The 20,930-nt window shown below is 33.4% G+C and overlaps 1 protein-coding gene across 2 annotated transcripts in view; it reads right to left on the bottom strand.

Moving 5' to 3' along the window:
• The window catches only part of E(z) (histone-lysine N-methyltransferase E(z)), a 106,391-nt gene that overhangs the window by 46,900 nt on the left and 38,561 nt on the right, over positions 1-20,930 (bottom strand). For both annotated transcript variants that reach the window (XM_035351013.1, XM_035351014.2), the window contains exons 8-9: positions 4,624-4,787; positions 3,110-3,201 (exon numbers count right to left, since the gene is read on the bottom strand). In XM_035351013.1, coding sequence (XP_035206904.1) covers positions 3,110-3,201; positions 4,624-4,787 — 256 coding nt within the window. The remainder of the gene's footprint in view (positions 1-3,109; positions 3,202-4,623; positions 4,788-20,930) is intronic.

Below are 20,930 nucleotides of genomic sequence, written 5' to 3'. Positions count from 1 at the left end.
CTAAGTACTTTTTAACTCAGCAGTAATTTTTTAACCTTTAGTGGGACATGTATGTCCTGTTAGCAGTCAAAGGGTTAAAAGAACCAGTCTTTGAAAGTTTTATTGCTCATCCATGTGATTTTCTGACTCCAGTTTTTACAAGAGGAGTTATTTTAAAAATTATTTTAAAGGCTCTAGCATTTTGGTACTTTCCAATCATTACAATGTGCATTTTGAGGTTTGTTGTAGCATTACTTCACATTGAAATTGACAGCCTTTCCTTATTACACTTATAGCCAGAAGCTGCCACTTCTAGTCTGGATGCAAGACTTATTAGGTAACTTTTTGTAATTAATATCTCATATATCATAGTCAAATATCTAATCATCATTAGGTACACAATTTCAATTAATTTCTGAAATGTTTCCTTAAATGCCTCCATTTTTTCAAAATTTGATGATAGTTTTTTACCATAAACAAAACTGATGAATATCACAGTATTTCTTCCGTTGGTTGAGTCAACAGACACCTATAATGAAATCTGGGCCCCCTTCATTGAAATAAATACAAAAATGCAATGCATTCTGCTGTAAAATAGGCCCTGATATAGGCACACTTTTGTTCCTGAACTCTGTTAAACCAAATATACAAAACTTTACTCACATTTTCATAGTCATATTTTTTCATAGATTTCCTTTATTTAATGCACATTTGATGCACACCATTTTTTTATTTCTATTCATTTTTTTTTTCCAGTCTCCTACTAGTCATGGACATATGCTTGCTATTAAAAAGTTTTTTAAGTTTAAGACTGAGTTACAAATTCATAATTTTCTAAAAACAATATCAATCCTTTAAAGGCGCTAAAATAAAGTACATAATTTTATGAAAACAAACTTAATACTTTTGGGGGAGAAGGTTCTATAAAAATTACAATCTAAATTTTTTCTGCATCTCCTAGAGAAAAAATTATAATTACTAAATTATTCGATATGCTTTGATTATTAAAATTAAATGTTCCATGCATTTATGTTTAAAATTCGTAGATGGTGTGAATTAATGCAGGCAATTTGATAAAATTCACAGATAATTAAAATGAATTTACTGATTGGAGATCCCTGCCCATTTTATCAAAAATGACTTCATGAACTTTTATTAAGCATATCTACTTGCATTTAAGAATTTTAGACATCCCTCCCAAAAAATATAAGCTAATACAGTAGGAAGATTGTATGGCTTTGAAATAACATACATGTTGAACAACAGTGTGATCTTTAAACAAAAACAGACAGGGAAACATATTTTGTACTAATCTCATCAAGCAATAACCCTAGATTCTATTAAAAAAGAAACTCAAAGAAATGTTTTAAGTTTATAAATTACACATCCCTTTTTCTGAAGTCTTTGAACATACTTTGGAATTATCTTTAAGCAAGCAGGCCTAATTTGAGTTAATAAGATTATTGCCAAATATTCGTAATTAATTAATTCAATCTCTGTAATAAACAAACAAAAATTAATATACACTCATGTTCATAAATTAAGGATAATTCGGAGTCACACGGAACCCGAACTCTAAAATAAATATATCACCTGTAAAATCACTACACACATCTTCAAGAATCATATGCAAATTTCAGGAAGTAACCAGATGACACCGATGGTATGTCACAATGTCGAGAGTGTAAGAGAATGATATATAAGGAATACTCGCAAAGAAGTAAAATTGTTCGCAGGCGCTTTATAAGCATTTCAGTGCAATAACCAAATAGTTATGACACAAAGGACGCATTTGGATGATTTTTTACGTGGTAGAATTATCGGCCGTCGGGAATGTGGGCGTACCCAACTGGAAGTATCAGACGAACTTGGAATTGCCCAGAATGTCATCTCCAGGCTTTGGCAATGATTCCAAGATCATGGTAATGTGAGTAGATGTTACAGCACAGGTCGACCCAGAGTTACAACGCCGAATGAGGACTGATATTTGGCAGTTACTGCCAAAAGGAACAGGCGGAGCACAGCCTCAGACCTGTCTCGTCAGCTCTCTTCAGCCACTGGTACGAAAATTTCAAGGCAGACCGTGTACAGACGCTTAGGGCAGATTGGTCTATATGCTCGTAGACCTGTCAGATGCGTTCCACTTACTGCAGCTCACTGTCGCCTGCGGTTAGCCTGGGGTAGAGAGCATGCATTGTGGACACCACAACAGTGGGCTTGTGTGATGTTTCCCGACAAGTCCAGGTTTAGTTTGCAGGTCTGATTCTTGCCGGACTTTCATATGGAGAGCTCCAGGTACCCGTTACCACCAAGAAAACATCATTGAACGACACCGTTACGGTGGTGCAGGAGTGCTCGTTTGGGGTGGAATTATTCTGGGTTCCAGAACTGACCTGCATGTTCAAATTGGAATCATGACAAGCCAAATCTATTGGGACGTCATTCTGGAACAACATGTACCTATGTTTCGGGGCGCCATGGGCGCACAATTTGTTTTTATGGATGATAACTCCCGTCTTCACCGTGCAAACATCGTAAATGAATGCCTGCAATCGGAGGATATCACCCGTATGGACTGGCCAGCATTCTCACCGGACATGAATCCAGTGGAGCACGTGTGAGACATGCTTGGCCGATGAGTTGCAGCCCGTCAACCTCCTCCTACAAGTCTACCGGAACTTCGGAGAGCATTGCTTTTTGAATGGTGTAATGTCCTCCAAGATCAGATCGATAATTTGATACTCAGCATGCCTAGGCGTTGTGCGGACTGTATTGCATCGTCTGGGAGACATACAATGTATTAAAAATCGTACCCATCATGTAATATTGGTTTTTTGTAAATAGGTTTTGCTTCTAACTCTTCCTTTGCCTGATTTTGCATTATCCTAAATTTATGGACATGAGTGTATTCAAAATTACTTTATTAAAATTTATTATAAAATATTATTTTATTATCTGTACTCATGCACAAATCCTTTAAACTCTTTAATCTTCTGTTAAAAATAAAATCTGGGGAGAATAAAACTGCAAAATAAGAATCATTTTAATTAAAATTCAAGCATAAATGTAAATCAAAGTCATGAGCCAGAATTTTGGATTTAATCGTTCAAAACAAAATTTTAACACTTACCAAATGAAGGTAACACTGGTAACCACATGGTGTTGAATCTGGTTTCATATCACAAATTTTATGTTTAAATTGGCTTGGAGATGGATGAAAAGCTGTAAAATAAAAATAAAATAAATAAATAAAAAAACTAGACTAAACTTACTAAGTTTAGGAAAGCATAAAAGATTACTGTGATTTGCTTAGAAATTACTATAAAAAGTATATATATATATAAAAAAAAAAAACTGATGTGTACACTACGACTTCCTTGTACGGAATATTAAATTATACGCATTTTTTCTTGCATTTCATTTAAACTTTTTAGATTGAATTAAATCTACTTCACCGACAGCACATAAACTACGATAGAATATATGCATTCTTTAAAATTCACTTTGTTTACCATAGCAACGCTCTGGCGCTAGGTTTACTTAACTGTATTATATTTCGTTCATATTATAACTCAGAATGCACAAAATTTATATCATTTAAAGAATTATCTAATCATTGCCACATGTTCTATTCAAATACTATAATAAAGCTACAACTATGTATAAAAGAAATTAAGCAAACAAAACAAAAGAGAAACAGTTTTTCACAGACAATTGAGTATTTTCATTCAATTAATTCAGTTTTCACTTCGCGACAAGGCAAAAATACATAAAAACTCAAAATATCTGTATTAAAAATTACGAACTAAATCTTAAATGCTTATTTCCTCGAAAAAATTCCAGAAAGGATTACGCATGATTTAAATAATAAATGAAGGCGTTATCTTTGTTGTTGCGAAGCTAACTTTCTCTAGATTGGCAACAAATCCGCTACTCAGCTGTTTCAAATGTAAACACGAGTAATGGCCGCCATCAAATTAGGCTTAGCGGCATTTAAACAATTTTAAAATTGTTGATAATTCTAAAAATATTGCATACAGATTTACTAAAGGCATAAAACCCTTAACCAGAAGATAAAAACAACATAATTCAATCATTTTTAAAGCAAAAAATAAACAATTTACAAATATATAAGAGTAAAGAAACTGAGATCACTGAGCCGGGTAACAGAGTGGCTATATTTATAAATATATTTATACACGTTTGGGGCGGCCAATTGAAACCAAAATATGAGGTGCACATCTACATGTTATAGTAGTGTTATATACAAAATTTCAACGTTCTGAGGCTACTCGTTTTTGAGTTATGCGAGATACGTACGTTCGTAAGTACATACGTTCGTACAGACGCCACGAAAAATTCTCTTCAGAATTCATTTTAAAGCAGTTTTTTACTTTTTTTGGAGGAAAAGTCTTTTATAGATATCACGCAAAAACATCGTTAAATTGCATTCGAAAGCGATCAAAATGGATATTTTCGTTGAAATATGCTGCCTGAAGCTTTTCGCGATTACAATACTTCCTTTTTACTTCGTACAAGGAAGTAATAAATAAATAAATAAATAAAAATAAAATAAATAAATAAATAAAAGTAAAAAATTTAAAAATAAAAATAAATAAATAAATAAATTAACTGAATACTCACGGTGAAGAAAACAATCATATTTGAAACACCGGCGGCAAAATAATGTGTGAAAAGAATGCATGCTTTGTTCCCTTATCACAGACTGAGCTCCGGGCCCATCCATATTTGGAGTGCATTCAGGCAGAGTTGATGTGTTGTCTTTCTTGTCCACCAAGTCTCTATACCTGCAAAGGATACATAAGAAATGACTGTTGAGGAAAGTATATAAACAAAATTTTCATTCAAATCACATTGCTTCTATGAAGACATCCCCGATGCTTTCAAAAGTTGAGATTCAAATGTCCGAATAAATTTTTTGCAGGTGTGCCTATAAATATATCTACTTTAAGATGATGTTAAAAATTTTATAGGTTATAATGCAAAAATTTACAAAAAATATTTAAAAATACAAATTTTTAAAATAAATCATAAAAAATGTGCAAATTATATTTGAATTAAGCCTAAATTTTGAATTCTGGAAGAAGAAATCAAGTAAGTTTAAGAAAAAACAGAGATTGATAAATACAGTCAAAAGTCGTTAATTCGGACACCCATAATCCGGACCTCAAAGCTAAAAACTTTCTGCACACGCGCCGCTTTGACACATGTGCATAGGCGTTTACGCGTGCACGTAAGACCTTTACGACTTCGCATATGTGTGTGCGCAAGCGCAGAATACGTTTTGCGTGCGCGTTTAATGTATAATGGACGGTATAAGCTAAAATTATCTAATTATCTATTTCAGTTAATGTTGATGATTGCGTTGTTCCTTAATCTTCGAATTGGATCCGGCTTATTATTTTTTGCAGACTGTAAGAGCAATTTTATAAAAGTAAGCTTGAACTTTCGATTATATCAAATAGAATTTCCGATGCTGGAGCTCCCAAAGGATCTACAAAACGAAAGTATGTTTCGATGTCCATCAAACAAAAAGTGGAACTGCTGCAAAAAATGGATAAAGGCATATCCTTTGTTTATCTAACCATTCCGAAATCTGTTTATTAATTTCACGCAGCTCTGTGCGGGGGAAGGGGGGGAGTGGGAACGTCGCGGCGCGCAATGAACTGGAAGTTGATCTGTCAGCACTATCGTTATCTTCAGGGCAGATGTTTTTATTATATTCGGCTTATAATTCCTTACTAAATGTAGTATTTCATCTCGATGTACTCCGTCTTTGATATGATTTAAATCAAATTCCTCGTCATTATAAATATCACGAATACAAATCAAATAGTTTTCTGGTTGCAATTTTCTAATTTCGGCTATGCGTAATGTATGCTTTACACATGCGAGCGTTGAAAAAAATGTTTAATAAAGTAAACAAATAAATATTAAGCTTTTTTTTTTTTGTAAATTTTGATACCCTTTAGATCATAATTGCTCATTATTTTATAAATTACGGTTTCATATTTTTAATTTCATAATTTCTTTACGGCAGCGAATATGCGTGTGCGCATAATATGTTTACGCATGCGCGTTTAATGTATAATGGACGGTATAAGCTAAGCTAAAATTATCTAATTCAGTTAATGTTGCAGATTGCGTTATTCCTTAATCTTCAAATTGGATCCGGCTTACTATTTTTTGCAGACTGTTAGAGCAATTTTATAAAAGTAAGCTTGAACTTTCGATTATGTCAAATAGAATTTCCGATATATAGTTACTAATATGTAAAGGATCCACAAAGCGAAAGTATGTTTCGAAGTCCATTAAACAAAAAGTGGAATTGCTGCAAAAAATGGATAAATGCATATCCTTTGTTTTTCTAATCATTCCGAAATCTGTTTATCAATTTCACGCTGCTCTGCGGCGAGGGGGGGGACGTTGCGGCGCACAATGAATTGGAAGTTGATCTGTCAGCACTACCCTTATCTTCAGGGCAGATGTTTTTATTTTATTTGGCTTATAATTCCATACTAAGTGTAGTATTTCATCTCGATGTACTCCGTCTTTGATATGATTTAAATCAAATTCCTCATCATTATAATTCGCTTCCGACAGTGAAGAAAGTGACACAGAGGTTATTGAAAACGAAAAAGCTTTAATTGACAAATTAGTCGGTATTCTCGACACAGCAATTATAGGACTTGAACAGCGAAACTTTGTAAATGAACAAGAAATTATGTCTGTTTATAGAATTAAAGAGAAAGTATTATCACATAAAATGCAGCAACTTAAACAACTTACACTGAAAGAAATGTTTAATAAAGCAAACAAATAAATATTAAGCTTTTTTTTTTTTTTTTTTTTTTTTTTTTGTAAATTTTGATACCCTTTAGATCATAATTGTTCTTTATTTCATAAATTACGGTTTCATATTTTTAATTTTATAATTTCTGCATGCCATCTTACCAGATTTAAACTGATGATCTATAATCCGGAAAAAATCGATAATCCGGAATCGCCGAAGTCCCGACGAGTCTGGATTAAAGACTTTTGACTGTATATAGCAAATTCAATTAACACTGACGAGCTAAAATTTTGAGAGCTAATTTTTTAAAAACTACTCGTACAATATTTACAAATCTTGGCAATATGGCATAATTTGAGTCGTAGAATTGAAATATGGAAAAAATTGCCATGTCATTTCAGAAAAAGTCCAATTTTGTGTCAAAATACCTATATTAGGACAGCACTATTGAGACATGAAAAACGCAATTTGAATATAGATCTGTCCCCCCCTTTTTTTGTACAGTGTACATTAATGGTTGGTCATTCAAGTGTAAAATGAAATGAAAGGAATTTTGGTTAAAAGAAATAACAGATAGAAACTTACATGGAAGAAAGACATATCAATTTCAAAAATTATATCTGAAGAGGTAGGTTGGCAGAACTGAATTTTAAATTCAACAGACCCAAGTAGTTACAACCCACAGAAATAAATATTGGATATCCCAAGATAGATTTATTACACTGCCCCAAGTTTTACCCATAAGCGGGCTAGATGGAAAAGTGGATAGTGACTCTGACTGCTGTACCAAAAGGCCTGGTTTCAAATCCCAGATTAGGCATGGATGTAAATTGTCTGTCCTTTTATAGCAGGTGGCTGCCTATTAGGTCTCTCCATAATAAAATGACCACCACTTCTAGTCTTAGTAGTGGCTAAAGCTTAAATTGGCTAAGATGCGGAGGTTTATATATGCCCACACAAACAAACTACTTCACAGAAATGAAGCACTATCATTTATAATGAACAGCACATAGTCTATAACAAAATGCAATAGTAATGTTACACAATTTTTAGTTTTTCTGTGTTAAACACAATGCAAAACTTTTTGTAACATTAGAAATAGGATGATAAATTTGTCAATTCAGATAAGTAAGCATGGTGGTTATCTTAACAAGGAAGTATAGTACAAAGTCCGAGACTCGGATGTCCAATATCCGGTCAAAGACACCAACAACTTTTTTTGCGGATGCATTATGCATGCGCATTTGATTTTTTCCCACTCCATAATAAAACATGTGGAGACTCCGATTCTTAATTTCATTTTGGTACTAAGTAAAATATCTCTTTGTTGAAGAAATGAAACAATCATTTTAGAATAAATTTGTGTGATCACTAATTTTATTCCATAGCTACATATCTGCTTGGCATACATCTCAAACGGAAACATTCTAGTACATAAAAGCATCGTTGACATCTACTAATATTTTATATCCCTGATATGCCAACCTGGTGAATCATTATATTTTGGTTTCATCACTGCATGTTTATCAACATGTGAACTTAAATAATGACTCATGCTGCAACACCTAAGCAATTTTTTTAATATTAATAATCGAATAACAAAGTCCATGGTAACTTTTTATGTCGATATAATGCTTGGTGGTGATTACAGATTTAAGCTAATTGGCTAAGAAATGTTGACCAGGAAAAATTTAACAATTCTATATGTTTAAAATAGATTTTGTTAATGATATTTATAGACCAAAAGATTACATTTAGTGCTGTTTGAATTAAGAATAACTGATTTGTTATTCACATAAACCCAGAATTGGCATCAGAGATCATATGGCCGACAGAATTTAGGGAAGACAAAATTTTTGGAATTTAGAGAAGCACAGAGAAACAAAATTTTTAAAATTTAGGGAAAGCACTGGGACACAAAATTTAGGGACGGCAAAAATTTAAAACTTAGGGAGGCGTTTGGTAGCAGAATTTAGCACCTGCAGCGATTGATCAGGCAGTAATTGCGCCAGCCTTCAAAGAGCCTTAAGTATATGTAGGAATTGATTTATTAGGGACTCAGATAAGAAATTAAGAATGTGAAAGAAATAGACATTAGTATAATAAATAACTAAAATAATAATATTTAGGCTTAATTGTCTGAGTGCATGATAGAAGAAAGAAATATTTAGTGGAACAACTTGTCTTTCGTCAACAATCTCATGATACATAGCCAATAAAGTATAGCGGACAATGTTGAGCTAGGTTAATCTATCTGATCCCAAGAAATTTCAGTTAATAAAGCAGACTGTGGTGTTCCTTACCTTTCTGATTTGATCCAGCTTATTATTTTTTGCAGGCTGTTATTATTACAGGAATTAAAGTTTGAAAATTAAAAGTTTGAACTTTCAGTTATGTCAAAAAGAGTTTCTAATTCTGGAGCTGCAACAGGATCTATAAAGCAAAAGCATGTTTTGATGTCCATTAAACAAAGAGTGGAATTGCTGCAAAAAATGCATAAAGGTATATCAATCTCAGAATTACACAAGGAGTATGACATTTGAAAGTCAATATTGATGAGGAAGTAATGACATAAAAAAATGTACATGATATAAGAAAACTGAAAAAGAAACTTATAGAAATTTTTGTGGTTTCCGACACCCCACTTGCAATGAATAACAGAAAAATTATTTGTTATGCTAAGAATGAGAATAATGACAAAGTGACGACTGAATATGTCAGACAGCATCACAGTGAAGATATGTCATTGACAGGTCCAATGCTAATGGCAAGTCAAAATATTTCATGAAGAAACTAACTTAAAAGCTGAGAGAACATATTCCACAGGTAGGTTCGTTAACCAAATTTAAAAATCACCATGGTATAAAACAATTAAAAATTTCAAGTGAAAAAGCTTCAGCTGATACTGAAACTGCTGAACTATTTCCAGATGGATTCATAGAATTCATTAATAGTGAAAAGTCCATCTCCAGGACAAATTTACAATGCTGATGGTGGTGTGTGGTGTATTTAATTATGGCAAAGCACACTAGGGCTATCTGCCTAAGGGGAGGGATGCCTTCGTGGAGGACTTTCTAAGGGAAACTGGCTCGTATACACGTTACACATGGGGAAAACCACGGAAATACCCATGCAGCCAGCCCGTTCGCGGGATTCGAACCTCGGACCGAACTACCAGTGTTCAGCGACTTTACCGCTGGAGGGCCCCTTACAACGCTGATAAAACTGGTCTTTATCTGGCAATATGTACCATGAAATACCTTAGGGAGCTCTACAGAAAAGGCTCCAACTAGTGTCAAAGATTCCAAAGCGAGACTAACAATTTTAGCATGCACAAATCCAGCAAGAATGCATAAGTGTAAAATTTTCTTTTTCGGAAAAAATACGACCTCAAGCATTTAAAAGAATAAAGATTTTCTCTTTTATATATCATGCAAATAAAGAAGAATAAGAATATTGATGATGCAAGCATTAATGAAAGATTGGTTGAAAATAATTTTATACCCAAGGCTCGGCAATATTTGAACTTGCTTTGTTTAGCTGATGACGCAAAATCTGTCCTGCTTGTAGACATCTGTTCAGTACATACCTCATATACAGTTTTAGTGAAAGATAATGTTCTTTCCTCCATATTCTACGACCATCATTCAGGCTATAGATATCAAAATATTGCGCATGCTAAAATGCAAATATAAAGTAACATTTTTAAAATCCAGTTCAAACATCTTGAATAATGGCAATACTATTCAAGAATTTTTGAAATATTTTAGCATAAAATCTGATGCATAGAGCATCACTAGATAGTGGGAGGATGTGTCTTTAGATACTTTAAAAATGCTTGGCATAATTTATGGCCAGCTACCGTACTTCATAGTGAGGATGATGAAGATGATAGCTGTGAATTTGAAGACTTTCACACACAGTCAAAAGTCAATAATTCGGACTCATTGGGACTTCGGCGATTTCGGATTATAGAACATCAGTTTAAATCTGGTAAGATGGCATGCAGAAATTATAACATTAAAAATATGAAACCATAATTTATGAAATAAAGAACAATTATGATCTAAAGGGTCTCAAAATTTACAAAAAAAAAAAAAAAAAAAAAAAAAAAAACTTAATATTTATTTGTTTACTTTATTAAACATTTCTTTCAATGTAAGTTGTTTAAGTTGCTTTGTTTTATGTGATAATACTTTCTCTTTAATTCTATAAACAGACATAATTTCTTGTTCAGTTACAAAGTTCCGCTGTTCAAGTCTGTTGGAAAATATGACTTATTGTAACCCTTTTACTGCATCATCTCTCCTCCTTGAAATGTTTATTAGGCTTAGTTCTTATTTTAATGGGATATAGTAGTTACTTCTACTTCTTTTTTACACTGCCACTGTTTGTGTTGAGAACGGACTGTTTCAACCTAATTAAGATGCAAAAACGAAACGTGATGTTACGTCATCTGGAAAGCCGAATCGTGCCGATAGCTGATTGGTTGCCGTGAGATGACGTCATGCCTACTTCTGGTATAAGTATCTCGCGTCGCTCTGGCTCAGCCCTTCTAGTTCCTGCTTTCCTGGCTCTTGGGTGTGCGGTTTCCGTCCCTTTTGAAGGATGCGTGCTGTCCGGTGAATAAGTTCCTTGGTTCCTGTCCACAAGATGACTATTCCTGAATAAGTTTCTTGGTTCCTGTATACAAGATGACCTTTCCAGAATAAGTTCCTTGGTTCCAGAGGCTACAATGTGAGTGACTGCCGTGGGCGGCATCCATGTTCTTCATGAAGGCGGCATTTAAAATAAGTTAGCGGCAATTTCTCGTGTTCAACTATTGTAAGCGGAGTTAGGCTGGATTTAAGTGCTTTCAATGACTTAATTTAAATTTCAGGTGCTTTCTTGACCATTGATCATGGACTTATTGAATGTGTAGCCAATTTCATTTGAGACCGCATAATTTCTGTTTAGGACATTTTGTTTGTATTGAATGCCGGTATTTTTGGAAACCAGGTAAAATATTATTTGATGAATGAAAGTTTGAAAATGATGGTTATATTATATTTTTTTCTAAGACTGATATTGTTTAAATTTATTCTTTGTGTTTTTATTTTTTTATATATTGTTAATAAATTGGTTAAGTTTGAAACCTCTTTATTGTCTTCCATGTCTGCACAACATATAACCTCAGGGAGCTTTTATTGCTACTATTGCTAAATGTTTAATTTTATAGACTTTAAACTTTGCTTTAGCATCATTTTGGTTATGGGCCCAGCCCTGAGTTATCTTTAGTGCAGATTTTTGAAGTTTAAAGTTAATTTAGGACTTAAGAGATTGGGGGGCAGTTTTTGTTGATATTCAAATATGGCTACTGTTAAATGTTATGCATAATATTGCTAAACTTGAGGCATTTTACATGGTCTAAGATATGAAGTTTGTTTTAAATGAGAAAAATGCATGGCTTTTGGTCAAAGGTATTGAAAAATATCCTGATTTAAATGATGTTAAAGGTATTACAAAAGAAATTATTGCCGACTATCAAAATAAAAGTCGTTTGGCATTATCTTTAATTTATATGAATGTAAGCCCTGAATATAGAAACTTGATGACCTGGTAGTGGCATGGAATACGCTTGCCAAATACTTCCAGCCAGATTATCGATCTAGACATATGTCCTTGTTTTCAGAGTTCTTAAATTGTAAAATTTAGCCAAATGAAAGTATTAGTTTCTTTTCTTCTAGATTAAAACGCGTAACTGAACAGTTAGCTGATATTAATCGAGCTGTAGTAGATGTATACATATGTTTTCAGTTTCTTAGGTTCCTTCCGGATAAATAGGATATAGTAGTTCAGAATGTTTTGAGGTGGCCAGATGAAAAGTTCATACTTAAAAATGTTGAAATTGAAATACTAGCAGAGGAAACGCATCTTGGTTTAAGAGAGATAGATAGGGAAAATTCCAATAAGACTATAGAAGTCCAAAGTACTCACTGTGAACCAAAATTTAAGCAGATTAAAGGGCTCAAGTGTTATAAATGTGGCCGTTCAGGTCATATTCAAAAATACTGTAGAATGAAAAGTAATTTTTCCAGATCACCCTCGCCTGTCTCTTCTGTTTCCTCAGCTGTATCTAGTAGTAATAAAACATCTCCTAAGTGTAAGAATAAACCCAAGTTGTGTAAAGGTAAAAATAATTTCCATGCTCAGTCCCATTTTATAGCTCAAGCTAATATTAACAATTTGGAGGAAAATGATGATAGTTGGATTTTTGATTCTGCTGCATCTCATCATTTTTGTAAAAATCGTGAATTGTACGATACTTTTTCTCCTGTGAAGAATGAGAATATGCTAGTAGCTATTGATGGGGTAACTTTTCCAATTTATGGGAAGGGTACTGTTAAAATGAAATTTGGGATAAAGTTATTTTGCTTAAGGATGTTTTATACTCACCTGAACTAAGACGAAATTTAATATCTGAACCTAAGGTGGATATCAATATAGCAAGATTTTATGGTAAAAATGGGCAAATTAAAGTTACTGATGATGAAAATGAAACCTTGTACAAAGCTAAGTTGATAGGAAGTAACTATCATGTATTCCCGAAAATAGTGAAAAAGGGGGGCAAATCTGTAAAATTTGAGGCATCCACAGTTCAGCATAACAATAGTGAATTATGGCATGGTCAGTTTGGTCATATAAATTCAGGACTAGTAAGAGACATTTAGTTCAAGGTCTTCCTGTATTAAAGCACTCACCTAATTTGTTTTGTGAACATTGCCAAATCAATAAACAAAGACGAATCTCCTATAGACCCTTAGAAGGTATTCAAGTAAAGAGGACGCTCGAAAGGGTTTTTTCTGATGTATGGGAACCTATTAACATTCCAGGTAGGAATAGTAAACGTTATTTCGTTTCCTTTATTGACGAATATTCTCGTTATGTGATAGTGTACCCCATTGTAGAGAAAAGTCAAGTGTTTGAAGTATTTGAAAGGCATATAGCATGTGCGGAAAGATCTTTGAACCTTAAGTTGAAATACTTTAGAACAGATAATGGACGAGAATATGATAATGAACAATTCAGGTCATACTGTAATAAAAATGGTGTAAAGCACGAATTTACAGATGTATATACTCCAGAACAGAATGGAGTTTGTGAGAGATTCAATCAAACAGCTCTCAACAATGTACGTGCAATTTTACATGATAGTGGAATGAGTCCTGAATTTTGGTCAGATGCAGTAATGTATTTTGCATATTCATTTAATAGAATTTGTCATAAGGCCCAAGATAGAACCCCATTCGAATTGTACACTAAGCGGAAACCATCAGTACGTCACTTTAAGGCATTTGAAACGATTGCCTATGTGGGAATTCCAAAGGCTAAAAGAAATTCTAAGCTTGATCCAAAGGCAACGAAGGGCCGATTGATTGGGTACAGTGTACGAACAAAAGGGTACAAGATTTGGTTGGAAAATGAGCAAAAGGTAGTAGAAACCTTAAATGCTACTTTTAAAGAGTCAATTGGAATGCAGAAACGTGGCAGTGGAGCTGCGCTGGGCATCCTTCCTGATTTGGAATCTGAAGAAAGGATAGAGTTCCAATCTACTGATACTCCAGTTGGCTATTTTCCTGAAATAGAGGAAAAGAACCGATACCAATGTACCTTCTTCTACAACTGGTACTGATACTCAATCTACATTGAGAGAAGTAACTTGGCTTCATAAACCTGTTCCAAGGCCAGACGGCACTCGTAAGGATGTGTATTATTTTGAGAGGGGGTCTAATCAAAGACTACGATCACCAAATGATGTAGAAAGGTATTGCACTGAACATAATATTCAGTATGATCCTACCTTGTTTGATTTCAAGGGAAGCAATACTTTTAGAGGTGAAATCGACCCAACTGGCACTCCTTCAACGTCATATACCCGAGATAGCTGACTAGAGGTTTCAATTCCAAACACTTACAGCCAGGCAATGAAATCCACAGAAAAGCTTAAATGGATAGAGGCAATGGAAGAGGAAATGGCCAACATGCGAAAGCATAAGGTATGGCATCTTGTTCCACTTCTTAAAGACAAGACTCCACTAGGTTGCAGGTGGATTTTCAACATTAAACATGACGAATTTGGAAACATTGTTCGTTTTAAAGCTCGTTTAGTGGCTCAGGGTTATCGGCAAATTAAATACGATACCTATGATGAAACCTACTCTCCTGTAGTTAACTTTTCAGTAATAAGGCTATTTTTCTCTCTTTTAGTTGCACACCTTGGATGGGCAAATATACAATGCGATGTAAAAAGTGCCTATCTCTATGCTCCTTTATCAGAGGAAATTTACATGTCCCAACCTCAGGGTTTTGTAGAGCGAGATAAAGAAACTTTTGTGTGTCGTTTAGATAGGGCTTTGTATGGTCTGCATCGGAGTGGGCGATTATGGTACTAAGAGTAGGATAGAACACTATGTAACCTAGGGTTTATCAAGTTTGAGTAGTGTAATTGTGCCTATCGTTTTAAAGATTTTGTCATTCTGTTGGTTTATGTTGATGATATTGTTGTGTTTGGAGAAAGTGAAGTTCAGGCTAAAAGGATATTAAAAGTCCTGAATTCACATTTTGATTTGAAAATTTTTGGTAAAACAAGAAAGCTTTTGGGTGTGGAATTTGAATATGAGAACAATAGTGTTTTGATTCATCAGCAATTATATATAGAAGACATAGTTGATCGTTTCAAGTCTTTCAAAATACAAATTACTTCCCTTCCAATAGTTAAAGGTGTGAAATACTCAGTCTCAAAAAGTCCCAGTACACAAGAAGAAACGACTGAAATGATGAATTATCCTTATAGAAATGTTTTAAGATGTCTCTCGTTTCTTTGCAATCATACTCGTCCGGATGTAGCTTATGCTGTTAATATATTTTCTCAGTTCCAAAGCAATCCTGGTAAGTTTCACTGGGAAGGATTACTTAAACTTTTAGGATATGTTTCCGATACCAGACAGAACAAACTTAAACTGGTATGCAAGGAACTGAAGCTTAATATATATTCAGATTCGGATTTTGCTTCAAGCAGGGATGATATGGTGTCTATTGGTGGACAAATAGCTTTGTTGAGAGAATCACCTGTATCTTGGCGTACATTTAAAGAAAGGGGGGTGAGTTTGTCTACTATGGAGGCTGAATTTATCTCCATGACTGAATCAGCAAAAGAATTAGTTTGGTTTAAAAACATTTTGGATGAATGCATTCATTTTAAAATTGCAAGTAACTATGTTTCAAAACCAATATTGTTTGCAGATAATATGGCTGCTATATGTTTTACAAAATCACCCATTGAAAACTCAAGGACAAAACATATAGATGTAAAACTATTTTTCATTCGTGATCTATTGAACAGGGAAATTTTTTATTTAAAATATGTTCCAAGTAAAGATAATCTGGCTGATCCCATTACAAAACCGCTGACTAAGCATAACCTGATAAAATTTTGTGGAACAATTTTCTTGTGAAACTTGTTTTCTGTGTATTTAATTTTAAATTAAGAGTTTTGTTTAGTTGAAAAATAATATGTTATAAGTCATATTATGATGAGTATTAGGTAAATGTAAAACTGTATAGTGTAGAATGTTGTATGATTGACCAGAGCCCTGGGTAAAAGTATTGAGTGTCTGATCATACATATGTCTTTGTATCATTTTGTAACATGTTGGACTTTCTTGTTATGGTAAAATTTTGAATAATGAATAAGATGTTCCCAAAAGAAAATTTTCTTAAAAATTTCTGAATTGAATGAAATTGTGATATTTATTTATTCTTGTCTTGAATTTCGTAAAGATACCGGCGTTCAGTTTTATTTCAGGTCGGAGATGATGATGTGGGGGGCATTTGATGGAAAATATGACTTATTGTAACCCTTTTACTGCATCATCTCTCCTCCTTGAAATGTTTATTAGGCTTAGTTCTTATTTTAATGGGATATAGTAGTTACTTCTACTTCTTTTTTTCACTGCCACTGTTTGTGTTGAGAACGGACTGTTTCACCCTAATTAAGATGCAAAAACGAAACGTGATGTTACGTCATCTGGAAAGCCGAATCGTGCCGATAGCTGATTGGTTGCCGTGAGATGACGTCATGCCTACTTCTGGTATAAGTATCTCGCGTCGCTCTGGCTCAGCCCTTCTAGCTCCTGCTTTCCTGGCTCTTGGGTGTGCAGTTTCCAGCCCTTTTTGAAGGATGCGTGCAGTCCGGTGAATAAGTTCCTTGGTTCCGTCCACAAGATGACTATTATTGAATAAGTTCTTTGGTTCCTGTCCACAAGATGACTATTCCTGAATAAGTTCCTTGGTTCCTGTATACAAGATGACCTTTCCAGAATAAGTTCCTTGGTTCCAGAGGCTGCAATGTGAGTGACTGCCGTGGGCGGCATCCATGTTCTTCATGAAGGCGGCATTTAAAATAAGTTAGCGGCGATTCCTCGTGTTCAACTATTGTAAGCGGAGTTAGGCTGGATTTAAGTGCTTTCAAGGACTTAATTTAAATTTCAGGTGCTTTCTTGACCATTGATCATGGACTTATTGAATGTGTAGCCAATTTCATTTGAGACCGCATAATTTCTGTTTAGGACATTTTGTTTGTATTGAATGCCGGTATTTTTGGAGACCAGGTAAAATATTATTTGATGAATGAAAGTTTGAAAATGATGGTTATATTATATTTTTTTCTAAGACTCTGATATTGTTTAAATTTATTCTTCGTGTTTTTATTTTTTTATATATTGTTAATAAATTGGTTAAGTTTGAAACATCTTTATTGTCTTCCATGTCTGCACAACATATAACCTCAGGGAGCTTTTATTGCTACTACTGCTAAATGTTTAATTTTATAAACTTTAAACTTTGCTTTAGCATCAAAGTCCTATAATTGCTGTGTCGAGAATACAGACTAATTTGACAATCAAAATTTTTTCGTTTTCAATAACCTCTGTGTCACTTTCTTCACTATCGGAAGCGAATTATAATGACGAGGAATTTGATTTAAATCATATCAAAGATGGAGTACATCGAGATGAAATTCTACATTTAATAAGGATTTATAAGCCAAATAATATAAAAACATCTGCCCTGAAGATAAGGATAGTGCTGACAGATCAACTTCCAATTCATTGCGCGCCGCGGCATCCCCCGCAGAGCAGTGTGAAATTGATAAAACAGATTTCGGAATGGTTAGAGAAACAAAGGATATGCCTTTATCCATTTTTTGCAGCAATTCCACTTTTTGTTTGATGGACATCAAAATATACTTTCGCTTTGTAGATAGATCCTTTGGGATCTCCAGCATCGGAAATTCTATTTGACATAATCGAAAGTTCAAGCTTATTTTTATAAAATTGCGCTAACAGTCTGCAAAAATAATAAGCCAGATCCAATTCGAAGATTAAGGAACAACGCAATCTGCAACATTAACTGAAATAGATAATTAGATAATTTTAGCTTATACCGTCTGTTATACATTAAACGCGCAGGCGTAAATATATTATGCGCATGCGCACACACATATGCGCAGCCGTAAAGGTCAACGCAACGCATGCGCAGAAAGTTTGTAGCTTTGAGGTCCGGATTATAGATCATTCCGGATTATGGGTGTCCGAATTAACGACTTTTGATTGTATTGCAAACCAAAGGTGAAATTTCAAAATTAATGAATTTTGCAATGAAATCTAGAGAAGTGATAATAAATGAAGATGATATAACAGAAGTTTTTCAAAACACTCACAAACATACCCACAACTCAACAACACACTCAACACCACACTAAACTATAACCTCAACTAAAATATCACTACTTATAGTGAAGAATTGACACTATAAGTAGATAGTGTCACTTATAGTGAACTTATAGTGAATATAGTCACTTATAGTGAAGAATTGGTTATTCAAGATGAAAAAATTTCGACTGTCACGTTAGAAGTCTTGACACAGGAATTACAGGACTTGAACAAAGAGAACTTTATGACAAACAATAAATTACATCTGTCTACAGAATTGAACAGAAAGTATTAGTATAAAAAACAAAGTAACTGAAACAACTTACATTGAATAAAAAGTTTAATAAAGTAAAGAAATAAATATTAAGTTTTTTTTTTTTTTTTTTTTTTGTTTTTTGTAAATTTTGATACCTGTTAGATCATAAATTCTTCATTATTTCATAAATCACAATTTCATATTTTTAATTTTATAATTTCTACATGCTTGCTTACTTGATTTAAACTGATGATTTAATATTCTGAAAAATCGCAAATCTGGAATTGGCAATATCCCAACGAGTCCAGATCTTGGACTTTGTAATGTATCAATTTTTCTTAACTAGAAATTCTGGATTATGATAGGTTGGACTGGCATTTGATCCTTATCAAAGAGATAAGGATCAAATGCCAATCAAACCCTAAGGAAGTAATGAATTACAGATCTGAAACAAATACATGCTGACAATATTTTATTAATAAACTTCCCGAGTTCTTAGAGACTCATAGGCCATTTGTTTCTCTTGCTGCTTACTACCTAAATTAACAAGTAAAGTCTGAAACTCTTATACTGTAACATTTAAAGCAGCACTAGCTAGATGACAAAACAGGTTTTTGAGTTTGAAATTTAGATGGTAATCATTTGCTCTAATCTTAAACACAATCGCAAAGTTCAGACATAATTTTCAACACATGCTTACTCCCCGAATAAAGTTAGAAAAGAGAACAATTTTATACTTAAAGGATTCTGGTTCCCAACCTGAGCTATTAAACAACTGCATATGCAGACAGTGAGAAGAATTCTCAGTTGAAAGATTATGTTCAACAAGTTAGCCAGATGATATCAAAGCAGTACATAAACAAAGCAGTATATATACATTTTACAAATGTTAAGCAACTAGAGGACCAGAAGTGCAAAATCAATAAAGATTCAAGAAACTTGAAGTATCTGTCTGAGCGACACACAATATTTCTCTGGTAAAGAAATATATAGTGTGGAGTAGAAATATATTTATTTAGAATATCATAAATATTTTAATGCTTAACCCACAGAAAGTATGTAAAGGAAGAAAAGCAAATGTACAATTTCACATAAACCAGTATACAGCCATGTAAGCCCACACATAAAGAGGAGTAGTATTTATAACCAAAGAATACATGCAGTAAATTTTGTTACAATTAACAGTGATGGTTATTTTAGTCTTTGAACAGATATTTGATATCTGAACACTTAAATTATTAACAATATAATTTAAATACAGATATGGAGACTGGCTGTTGTGAAAAAGATTTGAAATCAAAAACAAAAGAAGAGCCAGGAATAATTCAGTTTAGGATATAGCTCTAGAGGTGGATAAAGCCTATCTTAATGCATCATTTAAAGAAAAATTTAATTCAAATTAGATAATCAAGCAGCAAAAGTGAAAAATGCTTTTCAAGATTTGATGGGTAAAGAGAAATGTCCTACACAATTTTAAATAAAATTTATCCAAATTATATAAAATTCTGCTTGTTTGTATTTTTACACCTTTCTTGATCACTAATGTCCACTTAATAGAATTATAAATATGTCAATTTTATTATGTAATTTATGATTTAATTATGTCATTATTTAAATGTAATACATTTCATGTGCTTAACAGTCAAATATAAAGCATATTTAATCAAATCAGTATCAATTTTGATCTCATTAACAAAATATTAAATTTCACATTTCTTCATTCTCATTAACACTGTAACAGTTTTATTCTCAGATTTTTGAGAATATGCTTTTAATTTCTTTAAAAAATAAAAAAATTGTTTAGCATAAATATTAATTTTATATGCAGTCTTCTACATTTATGATTAAACTAATCAAAGATTTATGAATTGTTGGTAGATATGTATTATCCTGTCAACCATTAAAATTGGCTACCACCAAACCTTGAAAACTGGCGAGATCGTGCCAAAGCTGCGGCAATCATTCCTGTGGAATTCTGAAGGAACTGACACATTTTTATTTAATAAACAATCAGTATTTGACCCGTTTCATTTTTGCACTATGAAAAAAGGCCTTTGTTGATTTCTGCTATTTTGTTATGTCTTCCGATTTTAACAGATGCTCTGTTTAAAAATGCTATGCCTACAAACTA

This window comes from Stegodyphus dumicola, chromosome 4 (genome assembly GCF_044657685.1).
Source record: "Stegodyphus dumicola isolate Sdum_Otavi_A_Nest chromosome 4, ASM4465768v1".
Lineage (NCBI taxonomy): Eukaryota > Metazoa > Arthropoda > Arachnida > Araneae > Eresidae > Stegodyphus > Stegodyphus dumicola.
The sequence above is the reverse complement of the archived record's forward strand: the minus strand, read 5'-3'. Positions and strand labels throughout refer to the sequence as shown.